This window comes from Microcebus murinus, chromosome 9 (genome assembly GCF_040939455.1).
Source record: "Microcebus murinus isolate Inina chromosome 9, M.murinus_Inina_mat1.0, whole genome shotgun sequence".
NCBI lineage: Eukaryota > Metazoa > Chordata > Mammalia > Primates > Cheirogaleidae > Microcebus > Microcebus murinus.
This window is the reverse complement of record NC_134112.1, coordinates 14670468-14691174: the sequence shown is the minus strand read 5'-3', so window position 1 is coordinate 14691174 and position 20707 is coordinate 14670468. Positions and strand designations below refer to the sequence as shown.

At 39.7% G+C, this 20707-nt stretch overlaps 1 protein-coding gene across 1 annotated transcript in view; it reads left to right on the top strand.

Annotated features, from left to right (window-relative positions):
- The window catches only part of POU6F2 (POU class 6 homeobox 2), a 194447-nt gene that overhangs the window by 67073 nt on the left and 106667 nt on the right, over positions 1-20707 (top strand). Inside the window, exons 2-3 of the mRNA XM_076006212.1 lie at positions 7841-7863; positions 14251-14533. Coding sequence (XP_075862327.1) covers positions 7841-7863; positions 14251-14533 — 306 coding nt within the window. The remainder of the gene's footprint in view (positions 1-7840; positions 7864-14250; positions 14534-20707) is intronic.

The following is a 20707-nucleotide window of genomic DNA, read 5'->3' as shown; positions in this document are numbered from 1 at the left end:
AGGAAAAAACGGACAATGCATATTTTATTAGAGGGTTTCTCGAGTTTGGTTTACTCTTGTCAACCAATTCAAATTTTTTTGAAGCCCTGATTCCATAATTGTACGAGTGGGGCATCCATGTGTGCTGGCTGTGTATAGCCATGTAGCACCAGCTTCTACCCCCAAACTAGAAGTGAAGCTATCAGAAGAGGTTAGAAGGTGTCTGCAAAGGTGGGTTGAACCCAGAGTGTACTCATTCTCCAATACTGGGCTGAGCACAGTGGTTTAATTGTTTGGACTATGAGAAATATCATACAGTCCTTTTTCTTTTTTCCAGTTGGTGGGATAATCCCATCAGTGTTTTAGAAAGATAATTCTCATGGCAGATGGGTACTTGGCACAAGACTTGATAATATTAGTTAATTTAATGAACGAGAGAGAGAAAGAGCAAGAGAGCGAGAGAAGGAGGAGAGGAAGGCAAGAGATCAGAGGTCAGTTAAAAGGCTCTTTCAATGATCCAGGCAAGGCATAATGAGGTTCAACTAAGGGAAATGACAATGGAAAGAAACTAATAAATATAAAAACTATCTCGGAAGTAGAGTGAGGTATTTGTGGAGGTCATTAACGGAAATTTTTCTGGCTCTCTCCCTCTCTGGGCGTTGAGAGTATGACACTTCCTGGTCTCCTTGCGTTTGGGTGGTGCCATGTGACTAGTGCTGGCCAGTGAGTTGCAAGAGAAAGTGATGGGGGTTACTTCTGAGCCAAAGCATTTAATTACCACCCTCAAAATCTCTCTTTCCTTCTGGTACAGTTGAAGATAGTGGCTTCTCCTTCATCTTGGGCACTCATGTGACTATAATGAACTAAGCTGATTTATGACATATAAAGAGGTAAACTCTGCTAGGATTTTAAGGTTATTTGTTACCACAGCATAACCTAACCTATCTTGATCGAAACGTGTGTTTGCCTCTTTTGTCTATACTTCATTATACAAAGTAAAAATACTACTATTGTACTTCCCATAAGCAAGACCAACCATCCTGGCAAAAATCCAAGAGACATTTTCACAAACATCTGAACTCACATAGGTAATGCAACTATATTACGTCCTAGCCCCATTAATATTCCAGAATCTATTGCTTTTTTTGAATTTTCCCAGGATTCTTTTTTGATGACTCTTTTCTCCCAGTAGAGTTTATCATTAATATAATTATTTCATTAAAGCTATTAGTTGCCTTCTTTTTAACTTACTACGTATGAAAGCCTTTAAAAGGAATTACGTGAATTGAATGACTAATTTGCACATCAGTACAAAATAGCCAAATCACTCATGCAGTATATTCATTCTCCCACTAAAGAATTTTACTGTAGAGATGGAAAGGGAATATAAGAATAAGAATAGTAATATTATTTATGCTGTAATATAAATAACTTTTAACATTTAACAGGAGTAACATTTTGCTACACAAGTAAAGTCATTTTGTTATGGGTTTCTTTTCAAAGAGTCTGGAATGGAATTGCAAATCTAGCAAAGACATATTTTTGAATCTTATATTTTAAAATATGAAAATAGATGTAGCTTAAAGCAAGTATTATTTATTGTGAAGGCAAAGCAAAGCTAGCAAACATGTGGTCCTAGAATCATGTCTTAGATTTCCTCATCTGTAAAGTGAGAGGAAATATATTAATACTCTATTTCCTCTTCCCAAAAAATAAGCAAGAACCAATGAAGTGAGATCTGCAAAAGCTTTTTTTGGCAACCCTGAAGTTGTTGTATAGGAACAAAATTGAATTGCTTATTTACGAAGTTTAAGTTCACCCTAGATAAGAAAGATTTGTGATGATACAGGGGAAAATTAAAGAGAGAGCATAGTCAGATTCTTAAAAAGAAATCTCTTGCTATACACTCTGGCTTCCACAGCTTTCTAAAGGAATCAGCCACTGCATCTTTGTCACTTAACTTTTTTTAATCTGAACTGACAGATACTGGAGAATAACTGTAGGGAATAATCCCCACACTGGCAGAGGGGATGGATTAAATCAACCATGAAAATAAGCACTGGCCCATGTGTCTATAGCCTAAAAGAAATTTGAGTGAACATAGTGCTGTGTTTAAACCAGGTGCAGTAGCCACTGAATTGCCTGTAATATTTTCTTCTACAAATCTCCATTTGAAGAAAACGGAAGCACCGATGCTTTGAAAGCCAGGATGCATTGCTTTGTCTGCTAAATTTAAATAATTATCGTATTAACATAGCGAAATAAAATGAACATACTTTTACCCCTTCCCCCATATCCATAGCATCATTTTTTAGTGAAATTGTCTTCTCTTCTACTTTTATTTTTTTTATAAAGTAAAAAATTTCTTGGAAAAACCATGCTCAATAAATGTTAGCTACAATTTTAAACATTTTAAGCTCCAAGATAGACAGGCCTTCTAAGAAGAGGCCACCAAGGATGTAAATAACTGTCTTACACATTTGTGGAGGAAAGATAATGAGATTGAATATTACATGAGCACTTCTTTGAGCTGCTTTCCTATTTCTCCCAAATGTATTTTTTTGTCCTTAAACACATACGGTATCAAGAAGAAAGTGAGGCACAGATGGTGACTCTCAAATGTCTCAAAAAGCAAACAAACAAACAACAATGATGGCTTGATTGTCCATGTACTGGAGAATGTGCAGAGCACAGAGAACTGACATCCAAGGAGAACCATTGTTCTGCCCTATTCTTTACTAAGCCTCTGCCATTCTCCATAGGGAAGGACACTAGTTATTGTGGGAGGGTTAGGATTCTCTGATGGATAAATTTGGTCTCATCTGTTAACCAGATTTCAAATCAAGAATCAGTGTTTCCATATACAGTCTGTGGAATCCCTGCGGGTTATGCAAGCATCAATAGAGCAAAATCAAGGAATATGTAGGATCTATCTACTGGAATTCAGTTAAAATATACATTCAAATCCTAGGGGTTCTAATGTGATATTGGATTAACACCCAAAGGATACTTTAAAATTTGATGGGAAAGGGTTATTTAATTGTTTTGCTTAAGGAAGATCTTATTTAAATGTTTAGTATTGATAGAACTGCATTTTCCTTCTTTACTCATGCTATAGGCTTATTTGGGGAGCAAGATATCCACACCGGGCTCCTCACAGCGAAAAGTCCATGGTCGCCATGCCTTCCCAGAGTCTGGGAAGGGGGCAAGTAACACCCAGCTTGTCCTAGCTGGTCCTAGAACGCCCAAGCTCCAGTTTCCCACCTTTTCACACTTTAAGTCCCTTTTTTGTATTTCTTTCTCCTTTCCTACCAGACTATCTAAAATACTTTGCATTTAAGGAAACTGCATGTGTTAAAAAAATTGTTATGTACATACCCCTTAGCACATATTTACACTTTTTAATCAATCCAAGATGTTTATTACACTCACTTAAACTTTCTCTTCAGTATGAATTAACCAGATTCACCACACCGGATAAATTCATCACATGAATTAATCCATGTAGCCTCATTAGGGGTAAACTTAAGAATTTCATTAGGCTTATTTTATACTGAAAATAGCTTACCACTTCCTTCAGAGACCCTGATATAAACTATATACATATAACTGTATTTATATGTATGTATAAAATTCTTTCATTATCAAAGTGGTCATTTCTGACTATAATAGACAGAGACACCTTCAGGTTATTTCTAAGTGGGCCCCTCAGGATATTAGTTCCATACATATGCATAAGTTTGCGTCAAGAAAAAACAAGACAATGGAATTGCAAGGTCAAATGAATTTGGTCAGTGTGGGATGGAAAGTATTAATCAGGTTTCTTTAATGCTGAAATTCTAGTTATCAATATTCTAATGCTCACTATGGATTGCCAAAAATAGGATACAACATGTGGTGTCTCCCAAAGGTTTTGGCTATGGAACACCATTTTTTTTCATGAAATATATGTGGGGACTAGCATCCTATGGAATAGCCCTTGGGAATATTTCTTGGACTATCAAGAACAAATGTCTATTGTTGACTTTTCAAAAGAAGGTTCATGTCACAGTTGGTGTCACCAGCGGAGCCAAAGGTGAAGTCAGTTCCATCCAGAGTCTACCCTCAACCTAAGGAGCTCAAGACACTCAATCTAGTGAGTGTCCTAGGATGGATCAGAATCTCACATGCTGACTCAAACCTAGGAAGACAGATTATAAAACCAGGATGCCCATTTTAACTTACAAAGAGAAATATAATCATCAAGGGGAACTAACGTGATTGCCCTTTAGCCAACACCTTCTCTGCTTGTGATTTCCATGGAAATCCTTAGTTTCAGAAGGTTGCCAGATGAGCGTGGATACAGAAGTAGGCACGCCAATTACTGAAAGATACAATGGTCACATGTATCTGCACGATGGGAGATACCTGCCAGCCGGACCAGAGAGGTCACAGCCTCCGACCACCTCTCCAACCGCAGGATTGGCTTCTGTGGTGTTTGTCTTTGTACTTCTAGTACCCTCCATCTGATGGACATCCGTCGGCATGCTAAACCTTTCACCAGTTCAAAGCTTCCAATGCAGCTGAACTCTAAGCACTATGAGAGCAAGAACATCTCTGTTTTGTTCAGTAATTATTAATTGACCAAGTTTTTGAAGCCTGGGGACTATCTGTGTCTTTAATGTGGCTTTCTGTAATGTATATATAAATAATATATGATATTGTGAATATATGTAATATTGAATTATATAATATAATATATATTATATTATATATAATAATTATATATAATTATATATTATATATAATTATATATGACATTATATATTATATAATTATAATTACATATAATATATAATTATATAATATATAATATTGTGTGTGTATATATATATATATATACACACACATATATAGTGAAAAGGAGAACAAGAGTCTGGATCAAGGAGACCTATTATAATTGTGCTTTCCACCAATCCATTACAGATTAGCTCCATGGAAATGTATATTTTGTCTCTCTGAGGGCAATTTCCCTCTTCTTAAGAGTACCTTAATGTGGCCTACTATGTAGCATCGTCACCTCTGATGGTAGTTTTAAAATACTGTGCTCCGATTCTTAGGAAGTTATTTGATTCTTTGGCACTGAAGCCACCTCCCCTTTAAGAAGAGCTAAATATGTTTATAGTTAATGCCCCATTTCACCCAGGAACCAATGACTCATTAGTGCAGGGAGGAATAGAAGGGACACAGGGACTATTCAAGGCAAGATAAACCCTGAGGGGCAATTTATGCTTCAGAGCTCCCTGGAATCAGGATGAGACTGGGACTTCACCGGAAGTCTGACCTTTGCTCCCTTCCTGGCCTCTCTAGGGAGCCCTTCCTTAAAACATTTGCACTTGAATCTTTGGCTGCATTTGGGAGAATGCAATGTAGAAGACCTATTTTATAAGATTGTTGAGAAGACCAATGAGGAAATTAATGTCAAGCACTTAGAACAGTGCCTGGCACATAAGAATTTGCTGCTATCATACAAGATGTAGCCAAAATTTTGAAACTAACTTTAAAAAAAAAAAAGTATCAGTGTAATACATGCATGTGGTTAAAAATCAATTCAGAAAGACATGCTGAGTTCTCAGCTATACTCCTTTCCACTCTCAGGTTTACTACCCCAGGGCAATCATATTTACCCATTTCTGGGTTTAGGCCTTATAGGTTTACCTCCATATTTCTAAAGACTTCTCCTTTATCTCTATTCTTGGTTTATTCACTTTGTGTGTCTTCTGTATGTTTCCTGCTGTGGTGTATGAGGATTTAGCTCAAGTACATCTCCCACTTTCTCTTCCTCCATCCTCCTAACAGAAGTACAGTCCTATTTTTAGGTAACTTTGTAACTTTAAATATTTAAATCCCTATTCTTCCTGTCAACTATAGATTCTTCACTTAGCCCTCTGGTCTTTACTTTCTCTTCTCCCTCCCACCAATCTTTCATTTCTGCGTGGTTAAGGGTGATAACATTTGTGTTCTCATCATATATATCATTCTTTGTTTATAGGTTGTTCCAAAAATTGAAAGGCTATAAACACTTTTGACTTTAATATGGCTACCTTATTATTTCCTGCAGAGTCAAGAAATACGTATGAGCAGGTGTCCCTCTCAGTCTGGATTTTAGCACACTCATAGAAAACATCCCAAGTGGATCATCCATTCATACTCAAAGTGCTCAAAATCACACCGCGTTTTATTTTATTTTGTTCTATTTTATTTCATGTTATTTTATTGACATAATATAATTGTATAATACATATCTATGGTGTACAGTGATTCAATCAAGGTAGTTAGTGTATCCATCACCTCATGCATTATCATATCTGTGTGGTAAGAACATTCAAAAACCTCTCTTCTAGCTATTTCATAATATGTAATATTTTACTGTTAACCATAGTCACCGTACAATGCCATAAAACACCAGAATTTATTCCTCCTATCTAATTATGTTTGATTACAAATTCTCACCATCTTCCCTGCTCCCTTGCCAGTCTCTGGTAACCATTGTTCAATTCTCTGTCTCTATGATATTAAACTTTTTTTTCCTAAGATCCCACAAATGAATGAAATCATATGGTATTTGTCTTCCTGTGTCACTTACTTCACTTAACACAATGTCCTCCAGGTTCATCCACGTTGCTACACATGACAAGATTTCACTCTTTTTATGGCTGAATAATATTCCATTGTGTATATGTACCACCTTTTGTTTATCCATTCATCCATTGATGGACATTTAGGCTGATTCCATATCTTGGCTATTGTGAATAATGCTGCAATAAACATGGGAGTGTAAATATCCCTTCAACATACTGATTATATTTTCTTTGGATATATACCCAGTAGTGGGATTGTTGGATCATATGATAGTTCTATTTTTAATTTTTTGAGAAACCTCCATACTGTTTTCTACAGTTGCTGTACTAGTTTACAATCCCACCAAAGTGTTCCCTTTTCTCCACATCCTTGCCAACATGTTTGCTTTTGTCTTTTTGATAATAGCCATTCTAACTGGAGTGAGGTGGTATCTCATTGTCGTTGTGATTTGCACTAATGATTAGCATACCACATTTTATTGCAGAATTGAGTCATGTTATTTCCTTTATTATTTCTTATAAAACCATACATTTTCTTATATTGTTTGTTTTGCCTGAAGTTTCTATAAAATAATAAAGTTCCCCATTCTTTAGTATTATTATTATAAGAAGAAGAAATGTATACCTTCTTTAGGAAGTGGCTAGCATCTTCTAACTTACTACTTTCTCTATATAGCATTGAATCCATTTAGTTTTTCTTCTTGAAGTTCAATGACTTCTTGGACTTCTCGTTCTAATTTGGAATAACTCACTCATATCTACATTGTGACTTTCCCAGACCAACTTTGAGATTTTCCTGAAGTTTCTAGTTTCTTTTTTCCATTTTTTCAAATTCTTCCAAAATAGCAAATATTTTATCATTACTATGGAATCCCTCAATTTTATGCAGATATTTCACCTTAGAGCTTTCTGCCTTTATGCTCCACTCTGGACTGGTTGCAGTCTAGAACGCCTGGACAGCTGTCATGGTGGCGTCCCTCCTGTTGCTCTCTTGGGGGACATACACTGTCTCCTGGATACTATGTCTTCTTATTTCTTAGTTCATGACTTTATTTTATGGAAGTACCTATTCAACTTTGTAAGAAAAAGTATGTTAAAAATAAGATGTCTAAGTCTTTGTAAGTTCCAAAATGGGCCTTACTCTGCTCTTGCTTTGGCCAGATAGTTGAGCTAGCAATAGAATTTTTGGCACAAGATAATTTTCCCTCAGAACTTTGATAACATTGCTTCTCTGATTTTAGCTATATGGTTTTGCCGATGAGAGGTATGATATCAGTTTAATTTTTGTTTTTCTGTAGGTGGCCTTTTATTTTCTCTCTGAAATCTGTTTGAATTTTAAAATATCTTTATCTTTGGTGTCCTGCAGTTCCATGGGGGAGCTATGTAGGTGTGGATCTTTTTTTCTTTCACCTTGGTTGGCACTCAGTGGGAATCTGGAAGGACTTCATAAGTACTTGGAAGAGTGATCTGATTTAGAGCTCAATGTATTAAAGTGAGATTGTGGGTGAATGAGAGGAGAAGCACTGTACGTACTTTGGAGTGCCTATGTTCCCACATTAAAAATCCTAGATCTTCCCTGGACAGTTGTTCAATTTCTTTAGAGGAGAGCCTTTCCCTTATTTTCCTGAGACATTAGGCCTAGCTGTGGGCCATTCTGCAGGCAGAGATGGTAAGGAGGTCAGCTGCTCCATAAAGGGACTTGTACCTCTGAGTCCTTAGCCCCTCTGACACTCTGCTGGGTGAGTGCAGCTCCCCTGGGGACAGTCCTGCCAGAGCCCCTTCTCTGCTTTACAGGGGGACTCATCCTGTGCTTTTCATCTTCCTTGTTTAACGAGGCATCTAAAAGATAATGTTATGTGTCAGGCTTAACCCTTCTTAAATTACTGCAACAAGAGTGCCCCCTAAAATGTCAGCAAAGGCAATAGCAGTTGGTGAATTGTCCTGATTTCCAAAATAAGGTACTAAAGAACACTGGGTGATCCTAGGTGTCTGTTGTCTTTTCTTTCCAATCCATTTTTTTTTCTTTTTTGCTAATGGCAGAACAATTTGTTGAGATGAAAGAGCCTCAGAGTCACGGGGCTGGATAAGCAAGCTGATCTGCTTGGTTGAAGGTCAAGGGAAGAGCCACCCTTCCCTGCTTGCAGCCACTCCAGTGTGGGCGTGGGGGCTCCAAGGGCAACAGCTCCCGACCCCCTAGGGGTCTTTGGAATGCAGATTTTAATCCTTCTCTCTGGAACCTACTTTCCTAACCAGCTCCCCAGGTGATTCTGGTCCACAGTTTGAGATTGGCCACTAGGATTGGTGACAACAATCAATCTAAGAGAGAAGCTTGGGCTGCTCAGGCAATACATAGAAAGTTGAAGGGATGTTTTCATTGGACGAATTTATCTCTTTTCCCCTGACATCTCCAGAGACACTTAGATCTCTGCCTTAAATGCAAAAGAAAAAAAATCAGATTAAGGACATGCATAGCAATATTTTTGGAGCTGATAACACTGATCATGTGTAAGATGGTCACACATCATAATCTTTGAGGCAGACTTGACTCTGGTTGTTTCTTACATTGTTGCCAAGAATAAAGGCAGAATTCCCAGCAAGTGTTCACCTGCTGTGCTTTTTCAAAACCCCCAGTCCTCAGCTACCTACCTTTTTCCATCTACTTTGCAAAACTTCTGCCTTCTAGTGTAAGCTAGCTAGGGATGATCTTACTGAGGGCAGCAGAAAGGGTTTCTGACCTGCATCCTTAGTTCGGCTACATTAGATGTTCTTACCTAAGGGGCATGTGTGAATGTCCTATTTACTAACTCAAATTCCTCCTATTGGGTTCTTCTAGATTCCACTTTTTTCTTCTTCTAGAGGTTACAGTGGGCAACAAAAGTGAACAATAAATAGAGTTAATGAAGTGAAGGCTACATCTGGAAGCATTGGGTTTTTTTCATGGACCCAGAGATTCTTTTTAACCACTTGGGTACGGTGCTCACCGGCCATGACACTCTTGCCCACAGCAGGCACTCAAAGTCCGCACAATAGTTTGTGCTGTGCATTGACGACGGATCCGTTTTGCTCTTGTGTGATGAGGAAAGCTTGAGAGCACTGAAAGCTTGTTTTACTTTACAGGCAGGTTTACTTGTAATGTAAATCAGAATAGGTAACATATACATATATGTTTTCATTACGTTATTTTTAAATGTTCACAATTTTATTTTGATAAATGAAAAATTAGAAAAGTCATATCACGGCTGTCGGCTAAAGTCGATGCTCGGCTGTGCGCGTTCATCTGTGGCTGTCGACTATAGTCAACGCTCATACCAAAGTGGTTAAGAGTAGGGGTGATCTGGGAGTTGCTGTTGCCAGTTAAGGACAAATCCAGCTGGAGAACTCTTAGATGCCACCCCAGTGATACTCTAGAGACAAAATCCTACTCACTTTCCTTAAAATGGCACGAGGCCTGAGCACAGTGTTGCTGCCACCCTATGTCTAAGCATGGAGGCAATGTTTTCTTACCATCAAGGCCCACTTGTGACACGAATAAAGTGCACTGTGGCCCTTCCCCACTTCCCTTCCACTCATGCCCCGTTCCTTCCTGCAACACCCCTTGTGCGTTTCTGTTCCTCGTAGTAACTCACGGCTCACACTCAAATTAGCATCTTAATCCTTGAAACGCACATTTACATCTCACATCATCACGCTTTGCCGGCAGCCGGACAGGGAACACCTGTGCACACCTTCCCAGGGGCTGAACCGCTCGTCACTGAACAACCATTCAATTTAGGCTTTCTAGCTGCATACCTGAGCCACCCCTTCTCAAGAGCACAGCCACGGATGGCATCTCTCTGCAAGTGAGCGGTTATCTTGGTTCAAACCTCGAGGAGGAAATAAGTGGCCCCTTCAGTGCAAGTAATTCTATTCTGTTTCAAGGCTTTGGGAAGCACCCAGAGCACTCACTGGCTGTGTAAATTTGGGAAGGTCACTTAACCTTTCTGAGCCCAAATTCTGATGTATAACATGGCAGTGATATAATCTAGCTACATGATTGTCTCGAAAATTTAACTCATCATAGTAAATGAAAGTACTTTCCAAACTATGAAGCACTGTCTTACTTTTGACCCAAGTCACCATGACCGTTCTCCGCCTGTGCACACTCTGTCCAGCTTCCGAGTCTTCCCGGCACTGCTTGTCAACATATAAGAACAGAACAGAAAAATGCAGGATTCTTGACTACTCCTTTGTCGTATTATTAATTATTTATTCAGGAAGTTTCAAGACACTGGTTCTGTCACAGCATTCTCTTCCCTCTAGGAAATTCAGTTTGATGGAATTTTGTTTTGTGTTTCTTTTTCAAAATTGCAAATTTTTAAATTTTCAGAATGTATTTCTTTCTGTGCATGTCTTTTTTTTTCATAGCTGTTGTTACTGTAGTTAAATTTCACATTTAACATTGCCCTGTGTAGTGTATAATAACCAGACTTAGAGGAAACAATCATAAAAGACATAAATACAAGAAAAGAAAGTAAAATCTTTAATCTTCCTTGCCTGGGGTCAGAGTATTACCCCAACAAGCATCATTTTATCTGCAAACATTCTTTGTAGTTCAAATATGTCCTTGAACCTCCCTGATTTTATTCTTGTTTTTTTTTTTTTCATTTTTTATGTCTATATTTCACTATGCTTTATGCAATGAGCCATTTAGAAGCATGGTATTTTCACATTTTTTTAACTTTCACTTTTATATTATTGCGTAGGTGGCTTTGGCATTTATTAGACCAGAGTTACGTTCTCATACACCCCTCTTGCTTTTCTTTGCATACTGTACATAATCTGAACGTATTTTATTTTCCATCATCTTTTGCTTGCAGATGCCAAATTAGTTTACGTAACTTGAAGGAGGTCCGCTTAGGTTTATGCCTTTCCAGTCAATCTGCTGTTACGGGAAAGAAATGTCCAAGCAATGGGAACTCGCTGCCCTAAAGAAACGAAGACACATTGGGGACCGTGGCTTATTAGTAGGTTAGGGTCTGCTGCGCTTACCCGTCTGCCAATATCTATCTGCCAATATTCCCCAGTCTTCCCTGCTTCTAAATGCTGATTTAGATAAATGCTTTTCTAACCAAAATGAAACAGTATAATATTTAAGTCAACCATGAAAATAAGCACTGACATATGTGCCCCCACCTGAGAGAAATCAGGATAGGCTTGATTCGAATCAGGCAGGAGGCCAGATGCAATCAGTTCCCAAAGTCTGTAACTCTACCCAAAGGAGAGATCAGGCTTCCAGGATCCTGCAGAATGCAGACAGTCTTGGGAGGTCAGAATCTCGCTGGGTGCCCAGATCTTCAATGAAATGTAATTCTGCGCAAGAGGAGGGAGGGAGGGGGAAATGACAAAACCAGGTCTTCTAACAGTTTCCATTAAGGGCACGAGGCAGGGGTACTTTCCAGGCCTCACTCACACACACCACCTCTACCTCCCGGAGCCACATCACGGGCCCGGAGCACCCTGGATTTACATGCAAGGCAGGACACATGCTGGACTGTTGGAACAGACCCGGAGCAATTCAATGGCCCAGGGAGGACTTGCTGTCCCAACTGGCCCATCATGGAAGCCATACGTGTGGTTCTTGAGATCACAGAATTGGTATTTGGTACTCCCGGGAATGGTCAAGCTATCACTTCAACACTACAGCTATATTTCCCTTTAAGTAAACCTGATGTATATGTTGACAATCTGGCTTACACCAAAGGTGACTTGGAAGGGTCCATCTTCCCACCTCTTTCACAAGATAGGCTCTCCACCTTCTCTAGGGTTGCAAGTTATTCCAAACTTCCTAGATCCTCAGCTCCAGGCAGTCCATTCTCTACATCGTCCTTCAGAAGTATCAAACTGTGCTATCACCTGGGTGTTTCTCCAGCCTGGAGTAGCGTCTCTTCCCGCATCTCACTCTCCCAGATTCTCTCTGCTCACATCCTACATCCACCGCGAATGGTGCGTTGGCCTCTCCATCCCACAGAGGCCCCACCCCCGACTCTTCCAGACCTTCTGGTCACTTTCTCGCTGTTGACCATTTAGTCACTTAGCAGCTACGTATCACACATCTGCGGTTAGCAGGACTCTGTGACATGTTCCTCTGAACCTGATTGTTTCTTACAAGTTAATATTATTTCCCCAAATAGACTGCAAGCACCTTGAAGGCAGGACTGTGTCTTTTTTAAAAATCAGATTACCTGGCACATTACCAGGACATAGCTGGCACTCAATACATTTTAAAAACAATGATTTTTAACTTTACAAAAATAGTTACTGGCTGACTTTCTTACAGAGAAAGTTCTCCAGGTGCCCTCAATATATGGTTCAACATAAGTGTATTTTTCAAGAACATTATTTGTGGTGTGAAGGAGGGTATGTTGTATGTCGCTTTACAGAACCAGTAGATTTTTAAAAATAGGGACTAGTTTAATTGTCGCAAACAGCAGTTATTACCTTTGGAAATCTTGACTAATTCTAGGTAGAAGAGGCAGGAAAACATAGCAACCAAGGCTGACAGGTGGAACATTGATCCTTATATCTATTCATTCACGGGCTTATTAGAAAGCTTTTAAACTGAGATTTAGGCCAAGCAGGAAGTGAATTTGTTTTTTAGCTATAATTTTCTGTTTATCATTCTTTGGTTCAACTAAGTTGCTTCCCACTGCAGAAACTGCTCCGTGTCCGATGGACATGCAAGAACAAATTTCACATGCTCAGTACTAACACAGCTTCTCCCACCAACTCTCACCTTTCCCATGGCAAGGGAATCTTAGAAGACGCCTTCGTTGCCTGAGTGCCTTACTTGTCCTTGAGGTATCGCTGTGTCTCATCACCACACTGTACAGTGCACAGTCACCTGCCGTACTCACTCCAGTTTGGGGCTCTGTCTCTGCTCAGCAGGTGAAAAATTCAAACTCAGACTCTTGACTCTGCAATATGGAGAAGCAGGTCCTATCATTAAATTTAAAAAAAAGAACTGTAGACACCTGAACCTAAGATGCCTAGGCAGGTTGGTGGAGGTCTGAAGTAGCAAGTGAAACTACACCAGTAACGGTGTTGGTCATGGATGAAAGGGAGACTGCAAACAATTTCGTGTTCTGTTCTTAACTCCAGTCAAGCACTTACCAAAAGAATTAAACTGGTTGAGCTTTAAAAATCAAATTCAAATCTTGAAGAGCACGAGTGTATTTCCTGAGCAGTATGGAAAGGAAGAGAGAGAAAAGTACTTACAAATGATCTCCACTCCCACGACACCCCCTTGGGGTGTCTCGCTCACCGCCTTTAAAAGTAATGTCCGATTATGTGCTACATTCTGGTCCTCCCTAAATTTTACGATGTCGATGTCCCCAAGAAGCGACTTTATTTCTCCCAGTGCCTCCCAACCTCTTTCAATGCCAAAGAACGTCAGGGGGAGAGGGCAAGCTTTTTCTGGAGGAGGCCCTTCTTGGCTTGTACAGGATGGGCTGTCAAGACCCAGCCAGACGGTGTGTCATGTTGATTTCACTCCCCGTTCACTTTCTCTCCTTGTAGCTACCTCATCCCTGAACTCCCAACTCCAGCAGCTCCAGCTCCAGCTCCAGCAGCAGCAGCAGCAGCAGCAGCAGCAGCAGCCTGCACCGCCACCCAGCCAGCACCCGCAGCCAGCCCCGCAGGCGCCCTCGCAGCCCCAGCCGCCGCCACCGCAGCCCACCCCACCCCAGCAGCCGCCACCACCTGCCTCCCAGCAGCTGCCAGCTCCTCCATCTCAGCTGCAGCAGGCCCCGCCGCCCCAGCAGCATCCACCGCACTCCCACCCCCAGAACCAGAACCAACCGTCTCCAACCCAGCAGAGCGCAAGCCCCCCGCAGAAACCCAGTCAGTCTCCAGGACATGGCCTTCCTTCGCCGCTCACGCCACCCAATCCTCTCCAGGTAGGCTCCCCGTCCGCCCCCAGGGGCACAGAGGACCCTTGCGTGGGGTTGCGCCGTCCCCAGGGGCAGAGGACCAGCAAAACTTAACCGTCCAGCGCTGCAGAGTCTAATTCAAATTGATCTCTTAGACGTAGGGAAGAGGAAGCAAATAGCAGGCAACTGGGGATACATGTAAACGAAACAAATAGAAGCCCATTGATGTTGCCCTCCAAAGGATAAATGTTATCTGTTTCCTCCTGTGAGAGGCCAGCACTATAAGTGCACTTGTAGCCTGTAATAATTCCATTTTATGATACTTTTTGAAGGCAGCAAAGATAGCATCCAATTAAAATTATTACTAGCACAGTTTTGTAGCCCCGTGGAGAACTGCATCTACTGTCCATGAGGCATGGTGGTTATTTCTCTATATTATGAATACAACAGTGTCTTACCTTAAGTACTTTGTGCTCTTTTGTTTCTATTTTTCTAAAGACTCTCTGGGGTTAGGAGGGCAAAGAAATTTAGCCCCAGTCTTATGTCCCAGATTCCAACCATTACTCCGCGGTCTAACAAGTACTCTAAATTCATGCCGAGAGCCTCAACAAATATGCATCTTTATAAAATAATAACACATCTCTATATTTACTTTATTAGTGTGAGGCTGAGGGGCATCAAAAATAGATATTTCAGGCTAATCATGAAAGCTTATCTTTAACCTACCTATTGAGCAGGAAGGATGGGAGCATTTAGGAATATATAACTTTAAACTTCAGAAAATCATTTTTAGCTTAGGTGCCTTCAAAATAAATTAGCGTCAAAACATAATGACTGTGATGTCAACATATCAGATCTAGAAATTAATAGCTCAGTTGAACCATCCATTCTTTGACTTGCATACTGATGTTTTCCCCTGTGAGATTTCAGATGACTTAGTGTATTGGCAGCACTGTGACAACATCAAACAGAGTGAGCAGCCTATGCACCCCTTTCAAATGCCAACTCACCCCCTTCCTTGGTGGTGGGCAGGCACCCCTACCTGAGGATGATAATTGCAATGGCATCCTTGGCTCCTAAATAGCAAAGGATACAAAATAGAGACAGATGGATACACAGTCATAAAGGCAGGTAGATTAGGGTCTTAGTATTTTAGAACTGATGTAGTTTCTTGTCCTATAGCCTTATCTCTGAACTTGGATTCTCCGCAGTGGCTCAAAGTTTTCCTAGAAATGAAAACATTTGGGTGAGATGAGTAATTATGTTTAATTAAGTATCCCTGGGCAGTTGGGCCAGGGATACTTTCAATCTGAACCCTTTCCTGAGTTGGGTTTGAAGATGTATTTTCACAAGTCTTACCTGGGTGAGACAACACAGCACCTTTGACACAGGACTGAAATGAACATGGGCTTAAAAGGCCTTCACTGTACACTTGACATCTATAGAGAGAGTATATATTTATCAAATTTACAAGATGCATGATTACAGAAACCCTAATGTTTTCAGCACTTGGAATCCAACTCTATTGTTCCAAAGAAAGAGTTCAATGCTTTTTAAGAATAGATAGATTAGATGTACCTACACACCGTGTGATTAAACACTTCCTCTATTCTAGGCACCAAAATAGGTAAAATTACCAAAGGAAAAAATTGCCCTGTTCTCAGGGATAAAATCACTTTGCTGTGCTCCTGATTGTTGACTATATTCCAGTATTTCTTCCTGGTAAGTGAACGCTTTGGGTCCTGTGGCCATCAGCCTTCTCTGAACACCTCAGACAGCTCTGCTGGCCAGGGAAATCCCAGTGTAGACAGGCCCAGTTGAATGACTGTTGACAGAACTTTAGATCAGGTGACCATTCAGCCTCATGGAAATAAATTCTTAGGAGAATTTCCAAAACTTCTCCTAACAGTTTCCCATGGAAATCCGGGGGCTGTTTTGTTTTTGCAACAAATGAAGGCTCAGAGCCACATGGCTTTCTTTATAACCCTAGGAGAATATTCCGATTTTTCACTGTTGGGGTTTTAGCTTACAAACTTAATAGATACATTAAGAATACATTTAAATATAGATAGAGTAGATTCTACTCTAACTCCTTCTGTGGATCTAGGGGTGAACACTAAAGGACTTGGTACAAATTTTTGAAACATTACTGAGCAGATACAGAACTAATTTTGAATAAATCATGTCAGTAGGAATAAAAGGACTTCTTTCCTTTGCTATAGGCATATGTAAAGAAAATGGAGAATTTTATAGTTTAATTTTTTTTTCTACACTGGCTGCAGGGTTTTTGAGTTTGTAGAACATGGAATGTTTGAACTTTTTAAAAAAGAAAACTATTTAAAAGGAACTACAAAGATATTTAACTCTCAAAGGTGATGATCTTTATAAAATGTTTTTGTTTGAAGATTATTAAGGGAATAAAAATCAACTAAATTCATATATGACAGCTTAAATTTTATTTTACAATTCTTCATTTTCATACAGGCTCTATCTTTTTACATTATTCAAAATCTGTCTGAGAGATATTAGTTTAGAACTATGCAATGTAGATTGTCAGGGGAAACCAGTAAATCGGAAGGTGCTTTGCTTAAAAAAACAAAACTTGGGAAGATAATTATTTCTAAAACTGTACAGATGCTGTCTTGTCTTTAGAAAAAATAAATAAATGAAAGTAGGTTGTATAGGCATATTTGGGTGAGCACATTTCTCAAGATGAAAAAAAAATTAATAGTGCTGATGGGTATAAACGCTCTAGACAAAAATTCTCCAAATAGCTCTTATCGGGTTTTTCTGTAATAGTACACAGTATAATTTTATTTCAGTCTTTTACTCAATTCCATAAAATGCATTGCATTTACAAAACCAGGTGGTTGTTTCAAGACAAATAGGATTCTAAAGTATTTTCTTTGCAGAGAAGCCCAGGTACGGGGACAAGAGCACCCAAGATTAGAAGAGATCTGGTGGTCTAGAGTGGGTACCAGCAGCCGGCTCCGCAGGGCTGGGTTTAGATCTCAATGGGGATTGAGACTCACCCACCCCCAGCTTCATTCTTGCCCAGGAAACATGAGGAGAGGAGTTCTAAACAGGAAGTACAAACACAAAGGTTTTTAGGGGCCAGGCAGTCAGTGTAAACAAGTAAGGTGGTCTTGGTTGTAAAACCCCAAATCAAATTCAGCCCTTGGGTTCCAGGATAGACAGCAGTGCATAGTCCTTACTGATTTTTGCTCTAACCCACTGGCCACAGGTTGTGCCAGAATCTAAAGCCTGAAACCGCAGGTGTGTTGGATAGGAGCAGATCAGAAACATAAATGGAAGCGTTTATATGGGGAAAGATGTGATCTAATCATTCCTGGGTACAAAAATAAATACAATTTTAATTTGGATATACACATTTGATCTGGATAAAGATCCCATAAGCACAACAATAATGAAATAAAGCCTCCTTTCTATGACCTTTGAGAAGGTTTTTTGTTTTTGTTTTTGTTTTTTTTTCTTTTTGAGAATGTTCCTCAGAAGTTTTTATTTGCACTGGGGAAATTCCAAAGGTTTTGTAAAAGCCATAATGTGCACATTTTCCCGAGTGAGTGGTCTGGAGGCCCAAGGGCATGGGTGGAGCCCAGGTGTGCCCACGCTGTGGTGCAGGTTGAGAGAGTAGCTGGGGGTTTGAGGCCTCATTCTACTTCTGACCCTGCCTCCAACTAACTCACAACTTTGGATAAGTCAGTTTATTTTCCTCATCTGTGTGGTCTAAGGCCTTTTTCGGTCCTATGAGTCTATGATCTACATGCTGGTAGGCCTCTGGAATTTTATTGGCTATTGCAAACCTGATGGTCCTAAAGATTCTCTGAGTATTCTTCAAGGTCAGGTTAATTTCTTCCCACTCAGCTGGGTGGCAGAGTGAAAAGAGAGTGGGGGACAAACATAAGTGGGATAATGATAGCAGAAGCAGATTTTATCTTAGCCAGAAGGGTCCAAATTAAAGTCAAGTTTTTATCCTCAGAGAGTCACTGCTGTGAGCTCTGGTCCCAGATTGCTTTTCCACACCTATACATTAGAGGAGCTTAAGAAACCAAATGCTGCATTTAACCTTGGCCTTCTGCGTACCATCCTGCATGGCAGGAAGCAGGATAATCTTTTCCTTTTCTTGTTGTATTGCACATTTTAATAAATAACAGAGGGAGAGAGAGATCAGTGGAAATAGGAGAGAGAAAGCCATCTGGGCTCGTATGAGGAATGAGGGGCATGGTCACCTCCTCAGAGGTGAAGTTGCTCTAGAAATAGTGTAAAATGCATTCTCAACCGTGTGTACTTGCTAATGGAAAGGTCTAGTTACCACTCGGGCATAGTGGGGTAAAACTGCATCGGGATGCCGCCGCTGTCGTACGGTGGGCACAGCCTTCTGATCTTCCTGTTTGAGACGTTTTCCCACTGGCAGACTTAGATTAAGTTCCAAAGTGTGTATGTGATGGGAGAGGGTGGTACATTATCACTTTTTAAAACAAAGAGTCCAGACCCTTGAGAAAGAGTTAGATCTATGTGACTTTTATCCTCTTCAAAGCAAATGGTTTCCAGTCATGGGTCTGCCCTATAGAAAAGGCCCAGTGTCCTGAGCCAGAGGCCCCTTCCCCGAGAAATTAGCCTTGATCGATTTACCACCATAGTAGTAGTCAAGGCTCTGTGGGTCTATGTTTTTTCATCTATAAGTCGAGGGGGTAAAATTAAATACTTTTTAGAACTCTGTCAGTTCTATTTGGAGTTTTTTTTTGTTTTTTTTTTATTTCGGCATATTATGGGGGTACAGATTTTAAGGTTTCAATAAATGCTATTTGGAGTTTTATGTTACAAACCCCTAAAACTGTGACCTATGCAGGCATATTCATATAACCCATTGTGGGCCACAGTAAATTCTAACAGGATTCAGATATCTTTATATCTACACAGGGCGGAATCAGTGTAGAATTCACCTAGCCACAACTGAGACTAAGGGGAGGCCATGAAGCTCTCGTTTCAGATGCAGAATTTAAGGGTGCACCCAAAAATTCAGTAATCAAGATAAACAATATTTTAATAAAATGTTTTAAAAATCAAAAGGAATACCAAAAACCCATGGTTAATAAGATTTCAAATTTTTAAACACTGGATCAGTAACAGTATTGAGCCATATCAGAGTAATACCAACATTTATTGATCATACATTTTTGGTATTCATTTTTACTTTTTAAAATATTACATTAAAATGTATTCATCTTGACTGCTATGTTTTGAGCACACCCTTAAATTTGGTGTCTGAGGTGAGTGCTTCATTCATTTGCCTCACCCGTGTTGCTCCCAGCTTAGCTACTAGCTGTGTAATGATTAAGCGCAAACATTCTTCAAGGTCAATGGCATTCTGTCCACTATAAATTCCAACCAGGCCTTAGATCTCACTTTCTAGTTGAATTTGAAAGTTGCACCAAATTTTGTATAGTAGAAAAACAAATGCATGTTGGATAAGGCATTGGGGCAAGGGGTGGAGTAGAAATCCATCTTCCCAGTTGCAGACAACTGATAAGCCAATCATTGTTGATTGACTTGAAATGTTATCAAATCATATAGCTCTTTTGGCTGACTTTTGTCACTGAGCTAATTTATGATTTTATGAAGTTAAGTAAACTTGGTGAACATGGTAGGAGTATCACTATGTAGACAATATTCTCTTAGAGCAATCTAAGCCCTGAGGACCTTTTGAAAACTGGAAGAGTCCACATGGGGTGGGCAAGGCTTCCTCTTGGACTAAAGAACCAAAAAAAAACTTTATTATTTTGGATAAGAAAATCCATCCAAACTCACAGTTGTTGTGAAAATTAAATATACTGATAAAAATACTTTGTATGCTATAAATTTGTTAAACAAATGTTGATTATCTTAAAGATATGAAAGCATATGAATTTATTTCTGCTTATACTATCATCCAGAAAATTGAGGGCTTCATTCATGATTCACTCATCCAGCAGGAGGTTGGGTAAGAAATGAGAATACCTTTACCCAACAGTATTAAGCGCTGAATAAAATAAACAAAACATATTTACCCATATACTCTGCAAGGGACAATTTCTGCTTTTATGAAAGAAAGAAAATCTCCTTAAAAAAAAACCCCTCAGTTCAACATTACTGACATTTCAAAGAATTTATTACATGCATTTGAGATCCAGCAGGAACAAC